General features: G+C 40.9%; 1 protein-coding gene across 20 annotated transcripts in view; it reads left to right on the top strand.

The window, feature by feature from the left end:
- Positions 1-21679, top strand: part of ANKS1B (ankyrin repeat and sterile alpha motif domain containing 1B) — a 1079287-nt gene that overhangs the window by 1022948 nt on the left and 34660 nt on the right. For 18 of the 20 annotated variants that reach the window (XM_060656669.3, XM_060656668.3, XM_060656666.3 and 15 more), the window contains 3 exons: positions 655-726; positions 17731-17742; positions 18650-18736. In XM_060656669.3, coding sequence (XP_060512652.3) covers positions 655-726; positions 17731-17742; positions 18650-18736 — 171 coding nt within the window. Of the gene's footprint in view, positions 1-27; positions 129-654; positions 727-17730; positions 17743-18649; positions 18737-21679 lie in introns of those variants that run through there. The other 2 variants (XM_060656675.3, XM_060656660.3) reach the window with 2 other exon arrangements.

Below are 21679 nucleotides of genomic sequence, written 5' to 3'. Positions count from 1 at the left end.
CTTCCCCCTCCCCCATTCAGCCCTCCGTGTGGGTTTGCAGCAGGGACTGAACTCTTTCTGTTCGGGAACAACCGAGATGCGGTTCTCCCTCCCCGCTGGCTCCCATCCCGCGCCCATCCCGTTCTCAGGTGGATCAACCACGGGGCGCGCAGCTGTGAATGAAAAGACCCCAAACTGCGTCTCCGCCCGAGAACAGCCTAACGTTAATTACCTACGCAGCCAAGTCAGCCCAAATGGGGTGCTCGTTGCTTAGCTTCTCAGCTGTCTCACACAACCCTGTAATTACGTAGAGAGTAGTGTGATTTATTTTTGCAGACATTGCTGCCTCAAAAAAAAAAAAAAAAAAAAAAAAGGAAAACATTTTTAGATGCCCCCATTTTGCAGTTAAATATGATTTGAAAGATGGCATCTTTAGAAGATGCTGCAGTTTTATTATAAAGAGCAATTTACAGCCCTCAGAACTGTAGTTAATTCTACGGCATTCTCTTTCTAAAGGCATTTATTTGTTAGGATTAGTTACTGTTAGTTTTTTAAAGTTATTCAGCAACTTTCAGCCAGGAAACCCAGCCAATAGGACTTCCACAGTTTGGTTTCAAAATCGCAACTCATATTTATACTCTTTTTCATAAATCATTGAAATGTTTTGTATTTTAGTATTTAGGTTCTATGCTGATAAAAGAGCTCAGAGGGACAGAATCAACCCAAGATGCCTGTGCAAAAATGAGGGTAAGTTTGCCAAACAATTTTATTTCTAGTCGCTGAAATACTAAATACCGGGTATGGTTACAAATTGCCACTTTTCAAATGACTATTTTCTTCATCTGTTGGTCTGCTGAATCACATTGCTGTTCCATAAAAAGGTGTTTGGGCTTTGTTCATGTTTATACTTGAGTTTATCTCACTGTAGTTTGAGTTGATATCCGTTGGATATATTTATTTATTTGTGCCATATTACATTTATTATTTTTAAAAATTTAAAGTTAATTGTATATACACTGGTCATTATCCAGATTGAGCAAAATGATCTTTAGTTGGTTGCAAGAAAATGCTTTAAGCACCTACCTGTCAGTCTGAGAACATTTACTGTAAAGACCACCAGTTAACTAAAAAATTATCAAATGCTAAAGTATTGAGAGCATATTATATAAAGCTAATGTTCTTTATGAGTATTAATTCTTAATTATTCTGGGTTGTTGTTTTTTAGTATAAGAAAAAAAACCATTCAACTCTGAGTTAAATCATGTAAGGGCAGTAAACGTTGACAAAAAGGGCAATTGCAAATGCCTGTGATTGGTGATTGCTGGGTTCCTAGGAAGCTGTATTAGCCAGACCAAGTCTTACTCCTGCTGCACACCCACTTTAGCTTTTGGTTTTTTTTCTGTATCCTTTATTCTTGCTTCCTCCATAGCAGATATATAGAGGGGTGTGGCGCTGACTGACAGTACAGATTGAGAATAGTAGGCTTACTCCATATAGCAACTAACACTCAAATTTGTCAGCAAGTGAACCCTAACTCTTACTTGCGGCCAGTTTACATCATCATTTATTTTATATGAGCAGTGTTGGGTGGGAAATATTTAAAAGCATTGAATTAAACTAAAACAGTTATGAAGACAAATATGTAATACTTGATTGCTCTTGGAAGGCTGAGGGTGTGTGAATCTTCATGAAACTGAGACCTCAGTATGTGATCACTGATTTAATATTTGGATCAGCTCAGTAACAGAAAGCCTGAAAATAGTTATCCTTCTATTTGATGTAGAGTTATACTTCTATTGTCAGTGCCAAAGAATCTTTATCCCAGGTACTATATTTAGATGAAAAAAGCTGTGGTATGTGTCAGGAACTCGATGTTCTGGTTTTCTTGCTGCTTACATGCTGTGGAAGTCACTCTTAGTCATAATAATAATAACTGCTAATATTTACCAAGTAGGTAAAATGTGCCAGTCTTCTATGCTGGGTGCTTTGTGTGTTTATCCCACTGAATCCTATCACAAACCTAGAGATTAGTAGTGTCCTTACCCCCACTTTACTCTTGAAGAGACTGAGGCTGAGAGAGGTTAAGTAACTTTCCCGAGGTCACATAGTGAATAACTTGCCAATCTGGAACTAGAATGCAGATCTGACTCCAGCATTTAACTACTGCACTTGCCTGCTTCCCCTGGGCCTCGTTTTCTTACTTAGAAAATGAGGATATGGGACGAGGTGCCCTGTAGGGGTCTTGGTTCATGGTTTTATAATTCTGGGAATCTGGTATTCTCAATATATGTCCGATCTAAATTATGTCACCAGTGAACAATAAAATGGGAACATTTTTCAGTCATCAAGCCTCATAATAATTTTAGAGCTATTTCTGAATGTGTCTAAGAAATTAATTTGGCATCTCTGATTTAATGCTATTAACTCAATTATCTGAGTCCAGCTACTTCGATGCTGTAATCCACATAAATAGTGCATACAGCACATAGCACCATTTAAAACCAGATTTGTGATTTGAATTTCAATTTCTTGAAATTAAGTGGATCTGAAATTCCATTCTGATAACAGGGAAGCCATTTTAATAGTGTCAGCGGAGAATAATTTAGTTAAATACTTGTCTGTTGCTTAAAATGAAACAGAAAAGGCCTTCTGTTTAGAAGCCATTCTTCTGTTCATTGGGGTTTTTCTGGTTTGCTGCCCTTGGTGTTTATTTGGGGTAGTTTACATGAAAATAGGGACTTCATTGCTTCTTAGAATATCACAAACCCTTATCTCCCATCTTGATTAAATAAATATCAGTCTTTGGTACAGTGGCTGAAGTTGCACTCAGTGGATTTATTAGAGCCTTTCAAAAGGAGAAACTCAGGTTTGCTGTTATCTGGGACTATTGTGAATTAGAACTCTCACCAACTGAAAATGGTGTGGATCTCAACTTGCAGTTAATTTTCAGTTTGAACTTCAAGACGCTGTTTTATCTGCTTTCAACATGGTAGCATTGTAGTCAAAAGTCCCAGAATGATCAGGTCTACCCAGGGGAAATACTTTAGGACTGGTGATCTTAGAAGTTGATATATAGTAATATCATTAGGCCAAATTACTGTAGATTAAAACTTTACCTGGTTTTTAACTCTTTGGGTGTAAAAAAAAAAAAAAAAAAAAGACGTTTTCAATTCAACAGTATGCATTTTAGCTGAAATTAAAATTTCTTTCCCAGTAAGAAGTAAATCTTACGGTTCTTTATTCTGAGAAATGCTTCCTTAATGTACTTTGTTAACAAAGATGACTAAGATTTGGCTCCTGCTCTCCCTGAGTTCACAGTTCAGTAGAGAAATCCTACAAGTTAACATGTAATTCCCCCAAAGTAGGAGAAGTTTCACTATAGCGTAGTCTTCATGTTTCCATCAACCTGCAGGATCATCACAGATGATCCCCAAAGTGACCTGCAGGCATGGTCTCCTAAAATCAGTTTTTCAATACTAATAGCAGTTAACACTTGACAGCTGTAGACCAGGCCCTGCACATGTGATTATGTGCATTAACTCATTTAATCATGAGTGAGTATTGCTACTGTCCCCACTTTACATGTGGGGAAACAAAAGCCAATGAAAGTTAAGTAACTTACCCAAGGTTAGCCAGCAAGCAGTGCAACCAGGGTTTGAACCCAGGTGATCTAGCTCCACCACCGAACTCCAAACCCTAGGCTGCACTACCTCTCTAATGAGCCCTTGGAACATTTTTTGCCCGGAGTTTGAAAATAGCTGAAAATGTAGGGGTGCCTGAGTGGCTCAGTTGGTTAAGCATCCAACTCTTGATTTCAGCTCAGGTCATGATCTCACCATTTGTGAGTTCAAGCCCCACATCAGGCTCTGTGCTGGCAGTGCAGATCCTGCTTGGGATTCTCTCTCTCCCTCTGTCTCTGCCCTTCCCTCTCTTTCTCTCTGAAAAGAAAGAAATAAACTTAAAAAAAATTAAAAACAAAATAAAATAGCTGAAAATGTGGATCATTTGTGTTGACAAAGAGCTTTAGGAACCCTCAAAGAGTCTGTAAAATTAGCTAAATTAAACCATGTAGGTACAGATATATATAGTAATTTGGGGTACATTCCAATGTGTTAACCTAAATAATTTTAAGAGAGTTTTTCTTGCATCCTAAGCAACTATATTTTTTTCCATAATACTTAAATACATGTACTTTGCCCCAGCACAAACCAAACACAATGTTCCCCCTTCAGAAACATTTGGAGTGTTTGGTGGTCACAATTGGTTAATTTCTAAGTTTATCTAAGCCTGTTTATTCATCTCTAAGGTCCCCTCCACTTCTGAAACCAAGATAATTCTACACTGATGTCCTGGTATTTTATTATACTCATAGTATTTCAGTCAAAAATAGGCCATCATAAGCTAATGTATGTGAGATGGTAGTAATTCACATCATTCTGTTCAGGTCAGCCAGCCTTTTTCCTCTTCAAACTGCCTTATAATTTTTCTAACAGACTTTACTTTTTAGAGCAGTTTTAGGTTAACAGAAAAATTAAGCATAAAGTGCAGTTATTGAACATACCCCCTCCACCATTCCCTTCCCAGTTTCACATATTAACATGCATTGATGTGGTACATTTGTCACAATTACAAACAATATTGTTATTAACTAAAGTCTGTGGTTTCCATTAGAGTTCATTCTCAGTGTTATACAGTGTTTGGGGTTTTGACAAATGTAGCCATTACAGTGTCACAAAGAATTGTTTCATGCCCTAAAAATCCCCTGTGCTCTACCTGTTCATCTCTCCTCTCCCCTGCCCCCCAGCCCCTGGCAACCACTAACCTTTTTACTGTCTTCTGTCTTTTCCAGAATGTCAAATAGTTGGAATCATACAGTGTGTACCTTTTCAGACTGGCCTCTTTCATTTCTTTAGCAATACGCTTTTAAGCTTCCTTCCTCTATGTCTTTTGTGGCTTGATGGCTCTTTTTTTTTTTTTTTTTTTTTTTTTAATGTTTATTTATTTTTGAGAGAGAGAGAGAGACAGAGACAGAGACAGCATGAGCAGGGGAGGGGCAGAGAGAGAGGGAGACACAGAATCTGAAGCAGGCTCCAGGCTCTGAGCTGTCAGCACAGAGCCCGATACAGGGCTCGAACTCATGAAACATGAGATTGTGACCTGAGCCAAAGTCGGATGCTTAACCGACTGAGCCACCCAGGTGCCCAATAGCTCTTTCTTTTTATCACTGAATAATATTCCATCATATGGATGTACCATGGTTTGTTCATCCATTTACTTATTGAAGGCCATCTTGGTTGCCTCCAGATTTTGACAATTATGAACAAAGGCGCTATAAATATTTGTATGCAGGTTTTCGTCTTTTTTTTTTCCTGGATCCACACCCTCTTAAAATTATCTTCTTAATTGTGTTTAGTGAAGAAGAATCAATAGGAACTTACATTAAACCCTGATAATTTTTTTTAAGTAAAATTGCAGTTTTTGTCTTCTCTTTCAGAGTTTTCTTTAATAAAAGCCCAAGAGATTAGATATGCCTTGATATTGAGGCATACTTTTAGGACGAATGATTTCTGTGAATTATTTCGCTCTTCAGTAGTACAACTTGGCTGCCTATTACCTTTACTGTGACAGCTTTACAGGCATTTCTAGTTAAAATTAAAGTCTAAAAACATATATTAGTAACATATGTGAGAAGTTGTAAGAAGTATCTATTTGATCTGAACATATTCATTTAGTGCTACCTTTTATGTTACTATGTTACTAGTTAGGTTTTCCAGCTAAATCTGTGCTCAGAGACAGGCTTCATTTCTGAAAGGATTCCTGAGGGGAAGCATTAGCTCTGGGATCCTGAATATGATGCCCCCAACATGCTCCCCATGGAACACAGAACCTTCCTTCTGTCACACCTCATGTCACCACTGTACAAACCTGGTTGCTCATGCCCCGTGCCCCTTAGAGGACAGGAACTACGTATATTGTCACCCCAGGGCCTGCCATAACATAGCTACCTTTAGGGTGGTTTTAAATTTTTTTTTTCAACGTTTTTTATTTATTTTTGGGACAGAGAGAGACAGAGCATGAAAGGGGGAGGGGCAGAGAGAGAGGGAGACACAGAATCGGAAACAGGCTCCAGGCTCCGAGCCATCAGCCCAGAGCCTGACGCGGGGCTCGAACTCACGGACCGCGAGATCGTGACCTGGCTGAAGTCGGACGCTTAACCGACTGCGCCACCCAGGCGCCCCAACCTTTAGGGTGGTTTTGATGGTGATCAATAAAGTGATGCCTGTAAAGGGTCTAGTTCACTAAAAACTCAAAACACGTTGACCTCTTCCTCCAAAATGTTCGAACAGGTAAATTGATAGATTTGCTTTGGATTATTTCATTTATTTTTTACTCAACTATAATGTCAGTATTGCAGTCGTTACCCTGGTTTTCTGCATTCGCAATATGTAAGAAAGTGTTCAAAAACTTAGGAATCCTGCACTCTCATTATTATTTTTTTTAATGTTTATTTATTTATTTATTTTGTGAGAGAGTGTGTGCATGAGTGGGAGGGGGGGTTGATGGAGGGAGCAGAGAGAGAGAATCCCAAGCTGACTCCGTGCTGTCAGCACAGAGCCTGACATGGGACTCAATCTTATGAACCATTGAGAACATGTCCTAAGCCAAAACCAAGAGTCGGACACTTGACTGACTTAGGTGCCCCTTAGTTCCAGTTTTTAAAGGCCATCACCAAGAGGAAGAGAAAATGATGGGAAACTGTTGATAAGATGGTAAATGTAATTTTGCAGTTTTATATTTTGGGGGAAGTAACTTGTTCCTAAATCGATTGGGAGTTAGCTTGCCTCTTTTAAATAATGTGTTCACAGGACTGAACTTTACAAAGCAATAAATAGGTTGCTTTGGCCTTTCAGTGTTCTCTTTGGTATGAGTAATTCCCACTTCAAAGATTCTAAGACGCACAGTGGTTGCTCAGATGAGGGATTTGCTCTGGCCAGATGACGTTCTACTATTCCTTTTTGCCTCCCGAGACTTACACATACCCCATCCCCCAGCCCCGAATTTTGCCTCAGGGTATAATTATCACTAATATACAGTATTCAGTCACTTCCCTAATTAAATATACTATTAGGAAACATCTGCTACTATAAGAGGTAGGCTATTATATTCAATTTCATACTCTAAAATCTTTCTCTAATCCCATAGTTGATGATGAGTATTGTTCACAGGTGTTTGTGCTCGAGGCAATTTCTCTTTTAAGAAAAGAAAAATACCTGTTTTCAACTACAATCAGGTAGAAATCCGCCTTTTCAATGCAAAATAGGAAATATATATATGTATATGTATATGTGTATATATATATATATATATATATATATATATATATTTTTTTTTTTTTTTATTTGTCAGGAGTAAGCAGATCTGGCAAATTTAAATTAGGGAATCTTTATTTCCCAAAGGGCTTAGATAGTTCAGACACCATAGTTCAGGTTTCTTATTGAGTCCATTCCCCTGACCTTGTCTCATTTTTAAACTTTCAATCTAGAAACAATTCTAAAGTTGAATTTTCAAATCTATAAATTTCCAAATGTACCTTGATTGAAGTGTGAAGACTGTCTTTTTTCTGTGCTTGTCAAAAAAAAATAATAATGTTGGAGAATGGATTGGAATGCTTGAAATCAGATTTTAGAATTAGATGGAAATGTCTCTATGCTCTTACAAGAGACTCAAACTGGGGACACCTGGGTAGCTCAGTTGGTTAAGCATTGAGTCTTGATTTCAGCTCTGGTCATGATCTCGTGGTTTGGAAGTTCAAGCCCAGCATCAGACTTTATACTGACAGCATGGAGACTGCTTGGAATTCTTTCTGTGCCCCTCTGCTGTGTGCTCTCTTTCTCTCTGTCTCAAAAGAAATAAAAAGAAACTTTAAAAAGAAAAAGAAGAGACTCAAAACTTAAGTCATGTTTAGTTCCTTCTACAACTCCTGTCTATTAGGATTGTTTCCAGAAATCATTTCAGGGACTACTACTTAGGAACCAGGCTTGGAAGAAATGTGCAAACTGCTGTTTTTTTAAAAGTCTCCATTTGCCCAAGTTTCAGGGAGGAATAAAATATTTCATTTTTTGTTCCCTCCCAAGTACTGCAGGTCAGTACAGGTCTAAGCCCATAAATATGAGTGTATATTAAAATAACAGTATACACAAGGCAACAGCATTTCTAACTGCTCACTGCTAAGTTTTGCTCACTTGTACTTGTGCTTTGTGAGTGATTTCCTAGGGGTCCTCCCACAGGAAGACTGAACAATTCTGATCATCTCATCCTATATCATCTTTATACACCCTCACTATTGCACATCACTGAAAGGTTTCATGGTCCTCTTCTGCCTTTAACGCCCACTGAAGCTCTCTTTCTAAACATACTGAGTCCATTGTCATTGGTCCAGATATATTGCTCTGCTGAATATTCATTGTTGGAACCACCATTTCACCCCTATCCTAGCATGTAGCCCAGAGATTATTCACTTATGCTCACAGATGTTGACTTTACTTCTCTCTCTTGTCAGTGGGAGGATGTACTTTGGAAAGCAGATAAGTGAAAGCATCCATCCTCAGAATAAGAGCAATGGCTAAAATTTGTTGATGCTCACTACATGCTGGGCCCTGGGTTATGTAATCCTCACAGCTCTACAAAGTCGATGCTATATTAACATATCCATTTTACAGATGAAATAACTAAGACATAGAGGTTAAATATCTTGACACACAGTGGAGCCAAGACAGGAATCCAAACACGCCCTTCTGTGCTATTATTCACTGTACTGCAGTGTCTCCTGGAGAAGGAGCTTATCAGTGGGTCTCTTCATAAGTTCAACATGACCATACCTATGTGCACACAAACACACTCTTTTTTTAATTTTTTTAAATGTTTTTATTTATTTTTGAGAGACAGAGACATGGCATGAGTGGGGGAGGGGCAGAGAGAGAGAGAGACACACAGAATCTGAAGCAGGCTCCAGGCTCTGAGCTGTCAGCTTAGAGCCCGACATGGGGCTCGAACTCACGAGCTGTGAGATGATGACCTGAGCCGAAGTCAGACGCTCAGCCAACTGAGCCACTGAGGCGACCCCACACAAACACACTCTTAACTTGTTCTTATAAGTGATGGATTGAACTTATCATAAGTGAGAAGTCGGTGTGTTTTTTCACATGTTTACAATTAGCTTTTTTTTTAAGTTTTTTTTTTATTTTATTGTTAATTATTTATTTTTTAATTTACATCCCAAGTTAGCATATGGTGCAACAGTGATTTCAGGAGTAGATTCCTTAATGTCCCTAACCCATTTAGCCCATCCCTCCTCCCACACTCCCTCCATCAACCCTCTGTTTGTTCTCTACACTTAAGAGTCTCTTCTGTTTTGTCCCCCTCCCTGTTTTTATGTTATTTTTGCTTTCCTTCCCTTACGTTTGTCTGTTTTATATCTTAAAGTCCTCACATGAGTGAAGTCATATGATACTTGTCTTTCTCCGACTGAATAATTTCACTTAGCATAATACCCTCTAGTTCCATTCACATAGTTGTAAATGGCAAGATTTCATTCTTTTTGATTGCCGAATAATGCTCCACTGTATATATATATACCACATGTTTATCCATTCATCTGTCAATGGACATTTGGGCTCTTTCCATGCTTTGGCTATTGTCAGTAGCACTGCTAATAAACATTGGGGTACATGTGCCCCTTCGAAACAGCATACCTGTATCCCTTGGATAAATACCTAGTAGTGCAGTTGCTGGGTCTTAGGGTAGTTCTATTTTTAATTTTTTGAGGAACCTCCATACTGTTTTCCAGAGTGGCTGCACCAGTTTACATTCCCATACAATTAGCTTTTTAACTAAAAAAATATATACATTTTTAAAACTTCTCATTTTATTATTATAAAAGTAATAAACATTCATTGTTATCCAGTTTTAAAACATAGATAGGGAAAGGAGAAATAAAAAGGGAGCACCTGGGTGGCTCAGTAGGTTGAGCAATCTGACTTTATCTCGGCTCAGGTTATGATCTCACAATTCATGACATCGAGCCCCACATCGGGCTCTGAGCTGATAGCACAGAGCCTGCTTGGGATTCTCCTTCTCCCTCACCCTCTCTCTCTCTCTCTCTCTCTCTCTCTCTCTCTCTCTCTGTCTCTCAAAAATCAATAAATAAACATTAAAAAAAATGGTAATTTTATCACACAGAGATGGTAAACACCTCTCTGTTAACACCTTGTTCCTATGTAATCCTCCAAACTAATTAATCATGCATTCATAGGCATCTCTTTTCTACAAAGCAATAGGAATATACTGTGCCTACTGTTTTCTATTTTCTAATCTATTTTTAACATAACAACATATTTTAAAATATTTTTGTTCCAATAAATATTTATCTTCAACATTATTTGTAGTGGTTGAACAATATTCCAATCAATAACTGAACCAAACTCATTTAACCAGTTCCCCTTGTTGGTCATTAGGTCATTTTGAATCTTTTCAAATTATAACCAACACTGTGGGCAACATCCTTACACCTACATCTTTTGCCACGGGTCTGATTGTTTCCTTAGAATTAGCCACTAAATATAGACTGGCTAGGTCAAAAGTATACACATCTTGAAACTCTGGGTAAAAATTGCCAAACTGCCTTCTAAAAACCTGGTTCCAGTTGACACTTCTGGAAGCAGTACACGAAAGTGTGTTGGTGTTTGCTCGTCACGTCTCTCAAGGTATATACTTAATACCTTGCATGTGCTCCTAGTTGAGGGAGAACTGGGGAACTTTTATGAGAATCCATACATCTTCAGCGTTACCCCTGGGCCTGTCAGCTCTATCTGATCAACATCTATTCTAGAAGTACCTCTAGAATCTATCTTTATGACCTGAACTCTTTATTTTATGTGAAGAATGTTTTTTACTTTCACAGTCCCTGAGAAACCATGGAAGTTTAAATAATTCTTGTTATTTGCTCTGAAGACCAAGATCTGTAACTAAGTGCTAACTAAGGATTTTTGGAAATCACTTGTCAAGTGGAGGATAGTGTGTTTTGATAAATTAGCTTCTCTCTGAATTAATGTAGGATGCAGTACAACTGAGTTTACATGCATAGCAGCAGAGAACAGTTCTGACAGTGACTTTCAATCAAAAATCAACTATTTATTTAACTTATTTATTTTGAGAGAGAGAGACAGAGAGCACGCACAAGCAGGGGTGGGTAGAGAGAAGGAGAGACAGAATTCCAAGTAAGCTCCACACCATCAGCACAGAGCCTGATGCCGGGCTTGAATTCATGAACTGTGAGATCATGACCTGAGCCAAGACAAGGAGTCAGATGCTTAACCACCTGTGCCACCCAGGAGCCCCCAAAATCAACTGTGTTTTTAGAAGTTTTCGAACTGTGGTAGCAGCAGTAGCTTCTGGAAATTTGTTATAAGTGCAAGTCTTAGGCCTTATCTCAGACTCACTGTCTTAGTTTTTCAGGCTGCTATAATAAAAATACCATGTGACTGGGAGAAATTTATTTCTTGTGGTTCTGAAGGCTGAGAAGTCCCCAAGTCAAGACACTGGCCAGCCCTCTTCCTGGCTCATAGATGGCCATCTTCACTGCCCTCTCATGATGGAAGAGGACCCTTTTATACCTTTTATAAGCACACTTAATCCCATTCACAGCTCCACTCTCATGACCTAAGCACCTCCCAAAGGCCCCAACTCCTAATACTTTGGGCATTAGGATTCAACATAAGAAGTTTGGGAGATCACAGACCTTCAGTTCATAACACTTACTGCATCAGAAACTGTAGATGTGGGGCTCAGCGATTTGTTATTTACCAGGCCTTCCATGTGATTCCAATGCCCACGAAAGTTTGAGAACAGCTGCCTTGGTCCACTGGGCATTCCTGTTAAGTCTGCCATGCAGTTAGGTTGCCCTGGTGGAATCATTCTGCCATGGTGCCTGGAAAGCAGCCAGGGCCAGAGGAGTAGAGATAGAGGGCATCACTTTGCGCTGTACTAGATTTGGCCAGGGTGTGTGAGTTACACTTGGCAGTACAATAGCCGTGTCTTGTGCCAAGGGAGTAGTTAGAATGGCTGCCTGCCCACCGTCTGCTCTTGTCACATGGTCGTACCAGGCTCTGTACTCACCCAGCCCTTGTGTCAGGCTTCTCCTGGCCAGAAAAGCCCTTGAGAGGTCATCTAGCCTCATTTCCCAGCCAAATGAGACTTACCCCTAAGTCATCAGTGACAAATAAGAGTCCAGACTATTTTTAAAGACATCCAGAGGGGAAAACTTCGCAGCTGCCCCTAATAATCCTCCTGCTGTTTCAAAAAGTCTTTCCTTCTCAGCACTTGCAATTTGAACCAGTTCCCTATTGCAAAAATGAAGACCTAACCCTTCTCTCCTTGAGGCTGACAAATCACAAGGTCGGTAAGGCTTTCCCATCCCATAGGAATCTCCTGGCTTATCTCTAATCACATCTGTGGTTCTCCTCCAAGTTCTTTCAAGGCCTCCGTGCCTGGCTCTGGGCACCAGGGCTCTCTGAAAAGTCTGCTGAGCTCCTGGTACACTGAGAGGCTGGCACTGTGGTTCTTCTTTATAAAGCTGGCTTTGTGCTCGTTACCATACATTCATTCATTTGTTCATTCACTTAATAATTATGGATTTCAGCAGCTGTTAGACTGAACCCTATGAAATTGCTGATATTTCACCATTTTTTTGACCCATAAAAAATGGCAGTGTCATAGGGCTAAACCTGAGACCATGTGCTAGTCATTATGGAGGAGATCAGAGACAAATCAAGAAAGATGTGGGCCATCCTCCAAGAACTCCCTGTATGGTGAGGGAGACAAACCTGAGACCCATGGCAGCGAACCCTAAGGGAGAGCGGCAGAGGTTCACAGGGCATACCTGGGGTAAGAGGTGGCCATCCTGTCAGGCTGCGAGGCCACGCGAGGCTTTCCCAGAAAATGATGTTGAAACTGAGTTCTGAAGGGTAAAGGTGCATTTCAAATAGCCGATCTGTGGTCTGCTTTCTATCTCTTAGAACCTCCGCAACATAATTAGTATCACTAAATACAAAATACAACACTGCTTGTTTTCTACATTTTTTAAATCATTTGAAAGGCACTTAGGGCTACCAAACATAATTGTCTGATCCTATTTTAATTTACTTGCTGAGACTGAATATAATTAAGCTTTGAAATGATCTAAAGAAAATATTATATGGCAAAATTAATAGTTACGACTCAGCACTGAATATCTAACTAGAAAGCATTCTCAGGGTAGCCATGTGTAGGTTAAAAATATACTGTGAGCTGGATGGCAGTAGCCCATCCAGAAATCTGTTCCCCAGTCTGTGTTTAAAGTACACTGGAAATGAGCAGGGTATTGTAAGAATGAAGGGTTGGTGATCTCTTCCCCATGGGCTGCCTCACTCTGTTCCCTCTCTGTACTGGTTATGGGGCACAAATGACTCTCATTAGGAACATAAACATCACTCCGGACTCCAACGCAACATTACGGCTCACAGCTGAAGTGCTCCCTGTTGTAAACCTCTTTGCTCTCACTCACACTTACGAAAGCCATGCTCTGAGACCAGAGCATCCCTGCAGTCTCAAAAGGATATTCTCAGACTGTTGACTCTGCATTAGAAAAGGAGAAACTGTCCCTTCTCAGGGCATGCTATAAGGATAAAATAAAAGTACCAACAGCAATCTCTGACTTGATAAAAAGATTAAAAGATGGTATTACTTTCCTTGGTGTATCCAACAATCCCTCTTAAAAAAAAAAAAAAAAAAAAAGAATAAATAAATGTAAAAAAAAAATTAAAAAAAAAAAAGGTTCTAAAAGTGTTCAGTTACTTTGCAGTATCTCAGGTGCCCACCTCCAGATATGACATTACAGTCTGTATTCTGTGTAAATGCTTACAGATAATATAAAGTGCTAAATGTAAAGCTGGCTTTACATTTAAGATTCAAAAGTTGCACTTTATTTTGGATTTCAGAAAGGTAGGTATTTTCCCTCTATAACTAAATACTGTTTCTGTTAGAGTAATAAAAGGATGATAATCTTATTTTGGGAAACTGTGAACAAAATACAATTGAATATCACTGTAATGCTCTTAGCAGGAGAGCAAGATGCTATGAAGGTTAAGTTAATTTTGGGCATTACCCATGAGTATTCAGCTGCTCAAGTATCCAGAGGTCCTCATTACAAGTGAATCTCTCCTATAAAGCTGGCACTGAAGGGGAGGGAATTTGAGGGCTTGGGGAAGGCTCAGAAAGTCCACCAAGAATATGGTGCAGAAAAAAAAACAACTGGAAACAAAAGAGAACCATAACATAAGGTTTGCCCTGAGCATTTCACTGGGGAAAAGAGCCTGAAGAAGTGAATTCTGTTTATACAGATCAATAAGGCTTGAATGTTTAACATACGTACATATATGGGAGTATTAACTACCAGAATCGCAGCAAAGCTTGCAGATAAGTCATAGAGACCAGTGTCACCTGCAGCTGAGTGCTTTGTAACTTGAGCAGTGATGTCCAGACTAGGTGCCTCCGTCCCTGGGAAGGAGAAGAAAACAATAATTTCAACACGTAACAGAAAATGGAGACGGCGGGATGTGGGCTGTCTGTGATTGGACTGGAGCCCTGCTCATATTTCGGTATCTGTACAGCCTTCACAAAATGAAGTAAGCGCTTATTGGATTTCTTGCCTGATTATTCTCCCTGAAGACTCGGTATATTAGCTTTCTTCTATGCATCTTCAACCTTTCATTAAAATAGCGTATGAAAAGACCTCTTTGAAAGCTCTGTCAAAGTACACCAACAGAAAATCCCCTAAAACAGGTTGGATTTCTATCTCCTAGAATTTTAAATGCCTTAAAGAAGGGGCATTGCATTGAAGAGCTGCCAGAGTGACTCTGCGGCCAGCCAGGGTCCATCATCATCTTGTCACGGCGCGCAGTGGGAAAGAAGCTCGGTTTGGGCTCCAGATTGGACTGTGTGGCCACCCCCAGCGCTGCCGTCCACACAGCCTGCAGCGGGGGCACACCAGCGTGGCCTTCAGCTGGGAGAGCAGGGACTCTTGGCACCTAGAAAAAATGACCACCTTTTCTCTTGTCTTCTTTGTCCACGTTGTCTGAGCGTATAACGTAGAATCCTTGTATCGGGACAGAAATCATCGCTGATGCCCTCATTTCAGCCTGAGAGCCCATGTCCCAGCCTGCCTGCCCGTTGTCCCAGCCCTCCGCTCCCTCTCACTGACAATCACTGCACACCCCTCTGTATTCTTTCCTCTGTCTGCTGTTCTTTCCTCCTCACGCTGCTCTTAATAAAATCAGCAACAAAGTTTTCTAGTTGCTGAAGCCCAGGATTTTGCCCAGAAGACCCAATACATGTAGCAGCCGCTTTGCCTGACAGCCATGATGTCAGGCTTCAATTTTTAGCTTTTTTCAGCCCTCCTGGCATCGGGCACGGCTCCCACCTTCCAAGGAATCTGCCCCTTGACTTCTGCCATACTGCGTTCAAGCACCTTCCAACTCTGTTTCAGCTTCATTGACTCTTAATTCCCCACTCCTTAAGGGTTATCTTCCCCAGACAGGGGATTCTTAGCCCTCTTCTTGTTCATTCCTTGAGCCACCTCATCTCCTCAGGCACCCCTGCTGTGCACATGGATTTCCAGATCAGATTCTTACTTCTAATTTCCTGCTGGACATCTCCACCTGATTACCAATGTTCAAGGGGTTTTCATGCAAAAGCATGCTCCTGTTTAGTATCCCTTATCTCAGTTGAGGGTCTCTTCATCGGTGACCTCTTCTCGCTCACTCATCTTTCATAGCCAATGGGTTAGCAGAGCCTCTCGAATCTTCTTCATCAGAGTTATGGCTCCCTCTTCCATGCTCGCACTTCTGTTTCAGCTTGGGTGCTTAGGGTCTCCTGTTTGAATGTACCTCTCCTTCCAGCCTTGCTGCATTCAGTCTCTAGCTGTTCCAGTGCATCCGGTCACCAGCACTGGCTTTCTGCAACCCAGCTCTGTGTCACTCCCTACTTAAAAGCTTCCAGGGAATTCTAACTTGGCAGAGTAAGTCACAGCCTTCCAAACCTACTGTATCTGCCTCATCTTCCACCAATTACCCAAACCCACCCCATTATTTCTCACTTCCAGGTATGTGTGTATGTTGATTCTTCTGCTAAAAAGCCTCCTTTGTCCTCTTTTGGCCCCTAGAAAATTCCCATTCATCCTCTTGGAACAGCTCAGTCAGCCCTAGCAGGCAGTCACTGCTTTGTCAAATGAATAATGAAGACTTGCCCTACTCTCTCCTGCAAAGTGAAGCTCTCTTTGCTCAGTACTCTGGAGGCACTCTGTTTCTCACTGTTGCATTTATCAGCATTTGTGTTGTGGCTTCTCTTTGTGGCAGACCAGGCCAGGAACGTGGTGTGTAGCTAGCTCCTGTGCTGCCTCTTCCTCTCCCTGTCCCATGGCAGACCTCGTTCCCAACCGTCTTTCCCACTGAGCCGAGACACAGGCTCACAATTTTCTCAATACCGCACTCGGGACGCCACTTGCTGCAGACTGTAGTTTGCACACAGCTTGAAGTCTGCTTGACGTGCCCCGAAGTAGACTCTGAGCTTTCCCAGCACAGTGGGCTGCCTACTATAACCACTCAATTGCTGAATCAATGACAAATGGTTTTGCTTTTTCCCTTTGGGGCTTTCTTAATACTAAATGAAATGTTGATCTTTTAATCTTATATTGTTTGATGGTATAGATAGATGTGTCTGAGAGAAATGTATTCATGGCAAGGAATGAGTGAGGTAATTTGTTGAAATCCATTGTTACCCTTTGCAGAGAATTCTTCACACACACATTCAGTCCACCAAGCCACTACCCGTGCCGGCCGGCTATAGCTCTCTCTTTACAGAGCTCAGCCCACAACTTTGCCTTAAAATTGGCACACTGAGCGTTACTTCTTCTAGCTTTGCCTTTGATTTACCTTGCACACTTTTAAAGTTGGTTGGATAAAGCATTAAAAAGACAAAAGTATCTGCATCTCTTTGGCAAACACAGAAGAAAACTAACAAGCTTGGGTCATTTTAAAACTAGTTAAAAAGCACTTCAAGAGTGCTTTTTTTCTATACCGTGTGAAACACTTAATGAATACTAAACAGTAACACTCTTACTGATCCATTTGCTCCATCTTTGAAACCAGTACAGTAGCTCTCCAAAAGATGTGTCAAAACAGTCAGGAAAATGTGAAACACCTTTTCCATGGCTCAAGTGAAAGATGTAATGCAATTATGATTTTAGAGTTCAGTGAGTTTCAGTCACACTATCCAACTAAAAGCCTTCTTTAATTCTGGTCACATTTCAGAATTTTAAAATGGAAAATTGGGTAATGTTTTCTCCCGATTCCCTTAATATCCATAAGACAGGTAGGTGGTTGTGGGACACTGGAAGTGGAGGGTTCTGGTGTGTCGGTCGTGAGACTAGGCGATGCAGTAAACGGGAATTAGAAAACAAAAGGACAGACGAGGTCTGGAAAAGCCCACAGCCATTCCTAAAACAGTTTCACTGCATCTGTATGTATCGATAAAACCTATTCTCCATTCACTTTTTAATGACTTTATGCTGTTGGTGAATTATTGAAATGGTTTCCTCACTTTTTTATGTATTTTCTCTCCTATTTTGTTCCCACCTGTCTTATCTGGAAAACCCATCAGGCTAACTGTCAGGTAGGTTCTTCTTGATGTTTAATGTGATTATTAGGAGGATCCATAGTGGGAAATGAAGTACACAGACTGTTGGTGACCCGTGATGAATGATAAAGCTAAACAGAAAAGACTCATACTAAATTGTGGAGAAACTTTTTGCAGATGCATAAAACTATAGAAGCTGAAGACTCTGGGCACATTAAGCCAGTGTGAACATCCGTCATAAGAACATAGCCTAAGGAAATCTAGCAGCTCTAAATGATAAAGTAGGTTGTTACCTGGACTGTCCAGTTTTGCTGTGGCTCAAAATACAGACTGTTCCTGGAGGGCTTAATTGTTGTAGGGTGGTATTGTTTCCCGCATGGTCACAAGTGATGGTGCTGTAAATATATCAGCTCTTACGGATTTGGCCAGGTTTGAGAAAAATTCACAATGATGTATTTTAAATCCCTATTTTAACCACACATTCAGACATACGTCATGCCTTGAAGAAAGAGTGACTAGGAGAAGGGGGAGCAGTGGCATATATTTTGCTAATGCTAAACTCACCCTTGGAGTTAACACTGACATGGTTTAACTCTAGTCAAAGAAGCGTTGCTTGAAATTGCAGTAGGAGACAGAGCTGTCCATTTCTCCCTTTGGTGTCGGGGAAAAGGAGTATTCCTTCACCCACGGGAGGCAGAACAGGCTGTTTTTAGATCCTCAAGTGCAAGACAGATAGTTTAGAACCCCAAACCACAGCTAAGCCCAAGAGAAGGGAGACCTACATTTAAATTAATGTGTTTGGTGTGTGTTTGTGTGTGTGTGTGTGTGTGTGTGTGTGTTGTTTTTAACTTGGGCTCATTTTTATCTTCCAAGAGGAGAAATTATGTGCTTCAGTTGCCATGCAACACAAACCGCTCTAACAGCTTTCTAATTTTAATTTCAGAAGTCTACAGAGCAAATGAAGAAGGTCCCCACTATTATTCTTTCAGTCTCTTATAAAGGAGTCAAATTCATTGATGCAACAAATAAGGTGAGTAGTGCACCTCTCTTTGCCTTAGACACCAGATACAGCCCTGGGAATGTGATTTAAAATCCTTGTGTCTCGTCATGCCCAGCATCTCTCATTTTATTCACTTCTGTCCCCACCTGTCTGCTCTCTGCACACCCATAGATACACCCATGCACATGTGTACACACACACACGCACTCATACATGTATACAGAAGGACAAATTTCATCTGGGGAACTTGATCTAGGATTCCTATACATATTTTGCTTTTTCTGTGGTGCCTTCTCGCATAGACTGTGGCCACTTAGTATATGGCATTTCCCTCTGGCTCTAGAGAACATTACAAGGGGGGGATGTCATGTATAGAATGACTGCATTACAAGGCGGGGAGGTGTCCTGTATAGAATGACAATGCGTTACAGGGGAGGGGTGTCATGTATAGCATGATAATGCATTACAAGGAGGGGGTGTCATGTATAGAATGACAATGCATTAAAGGGGAGGGGTGTCATGTATAGAATGACAATGCAACAAAGCCATCACCCCTTCACCAGAGGAACTGTCACTAGCTAAAGGACTAGGACGTTCGTCCTCCCATTTGTCTAGAGATATACATCTCCTTTCTTTGAATATATGTAATGAACACCTGACACAAGGAACATATTCTCTGACTTTTACATTTTATAATTGCATTTCTTCTCAGCACTTGAGATGGGACAGAGGGTTTCAGCTGTATTGTTTTCTGAGAAGAAATAATCACAAAGAAGGTCAGGCCACACTGTGACTCTGTTGTGACTTTGTACTCACAGTAGAAACAGTTCATGGGCTCTAAGGTCAAGTGTGAACAGCCGGGTTGCATTTCACTTAAGTGTTCTAGAGCTCCTTTCTTGGCGAAGATGATAGAATGCCGGTGCTAGACTAGAGCTCCTGGGTATGACCACTGTCACTCCCCACAAACAGTCAAACTTGATGGGCTCCTCCTCACAGAACCCCCAGATGTCCTTGTGTTTTATTCCTGTACCCTCCCAGATGATAAGCTCTAGAAAGAGGGGAAATGAGGTGATCCCCATTGGTGAATACCATTTCTTTTCTGGACCCCCTACCGAGTCCCCTCACCTACACCCACTCCACTTTGGAGAAAGGGAACAGAAGTTGTGAAACAGGTGAACTAAACAGTAGTAATTTAGGGCCAGGGCAACTGGATTTAGCCACCAGGGGAAAGTCCCATGGGCAGTGACTCTTGGGCAACTATAATAAACCTGAGCATCTGATTCAACCAGTTCGGATTTTCCTGATTTGTTTTCTGTAACAAAGAAGATTGCTATATCAGCAGTCAGACAAGCCCAGGCTCCCCGGATCTACTTAGGAGAGCAACCTTCCAGTTTTAGAAACAGTTCTGAAACCAGAGCAGAAAGCTTATAACCCAGCATGATTAAGTAGGCTGTGGATCTCCAAAGCACAGAGTCAGTTACCTTACGTGGAATGATAGTTTCAAGTCTGCAATATATTGTTGATAGTTACTATTGTTGGATTACAGCTGTGGAGATTCTAATCAGAAAAATCCAGACCTATTTGCTTTTTTATTAGTTGGAAGCAACTTCAGTTACCGCTGCACAAACTTTCTGTATCCTTAAATTATAGTCAGTTGGTTTTTAAAGTTTTGGAACTTTATGGAAGTCTCATTGGCGATACCTCATTGCTGTCACTGTTTCAAAGTTTCAAGAAAGGCTTTGGCATTTGGGTTTTTTCCCCTAACCTAGAGCAACTGTCTCTACCCCATTTGCATTTGAAAACCATGAATAGTAGTCTATTTCTAGTATAAGAGTCTGAAACTCTTAGATTAACAACCTAAGCAGTAGTGGATTCTGACAATTTCTAAACAAGTGGTATTTGCCCTGACAAGTTTCCAGAGTCTTAAGGCTATCATTCTGTGAAGCTGGTGGTGTGACTGGATGCATCCGTGTCAGTAGCATCCTCTATTCCAGTCTCCATGACCACAGGCAAGAGAGCTCTGTCGGTTCTGTTGCATTTTGCTCACGGACACATCAGTGTTATAGAACTTGATCCCCCCCAAACCTAAAGGAGAGACTTCTGCTTCAGTTGCCAGTAACTAGATGAGTTAGCCATAAATCTCTGCCCACTGATGACTGTTGTCTGGAAGTATAAGCACTGAAAAATATGCAGAAGATAATTCTGTGTGAATTAGAACACTAAAGAAGGTCAGCATATCTTCCAAGTTCTTGTAGTGTGGTCCTCAGCATATTTTCAGAATCTAGAGCAAAGGCAAAGTGCCTATGTTGGTGGCAGGCAGAGCCAACCTCTCCATGACAACATGTGCCTGGCTTTTTCAGGAATTGGGGGACATTGGCTTTAACACTGACACTTATACACTTATAAGTGTATAAGGACACTTACATCCAGTGTCCTGCAATGTGGCTGATCTACCCCGACCCAGCAGTGGATAGGGAGAGAGTGGATGACTCAGGGCCACAGTCTGATAGTTGGTGTGTGAGAAGCCAAAGGAAAGAGATTGTATTAGAAGTGTAGAAGAAAGAAATAGTGTCAGGCTACATTGGTGGGATTTGACTGCAGAAAGCTGAGAAACTCTACCATCAGCCAGGGCTGAAGGACTGGTTCCAGAAAGCATAGAAGAGCCACTGTTGAAGGACCATTCTCAAGTTGTGATGTGAAGGGCGCTGTGCTCAGACACCTAGACTCCAGCAGTGTCCTCAGCGCATCTTCGTATGCCACCTTGTTCTGTAGCAAAGGCCAACTTCTGATTAACGCTCATAACAGGACAGGAACAGAGTGATAAACTCCAGAGCCCTGATTGCAGTTTAAGCCAGAGATTTCTCCCATGGGAGGTGTTGTCTCACTGGGCCACTTTGACTTGAAGGACTTGTGGAGACATATTAGAAGACCTCACGACATGAGGTACTAGTGGCCAACTAAGCCTGTAATAAG

This window comes from Panthera onca, chromosome B4 (genome assembly GCF_046562875.1).
Source record: "Panthera onca isolate mPanOnc1 chromosome B4, mPanOnc1 haplotype 2, whole genome shotgun sequence".
Lineage (NCBI taxonomy): Eukaryota > Metazoa > Chordata > Mammalia > Carnivora > Felidae > Panthera > Panthera onca.
The sequence above is the reverse complement of the archived record's forward strand: the minus strand, read 5'-3'. Positions and strand labels throughout refer to the sequence as shown.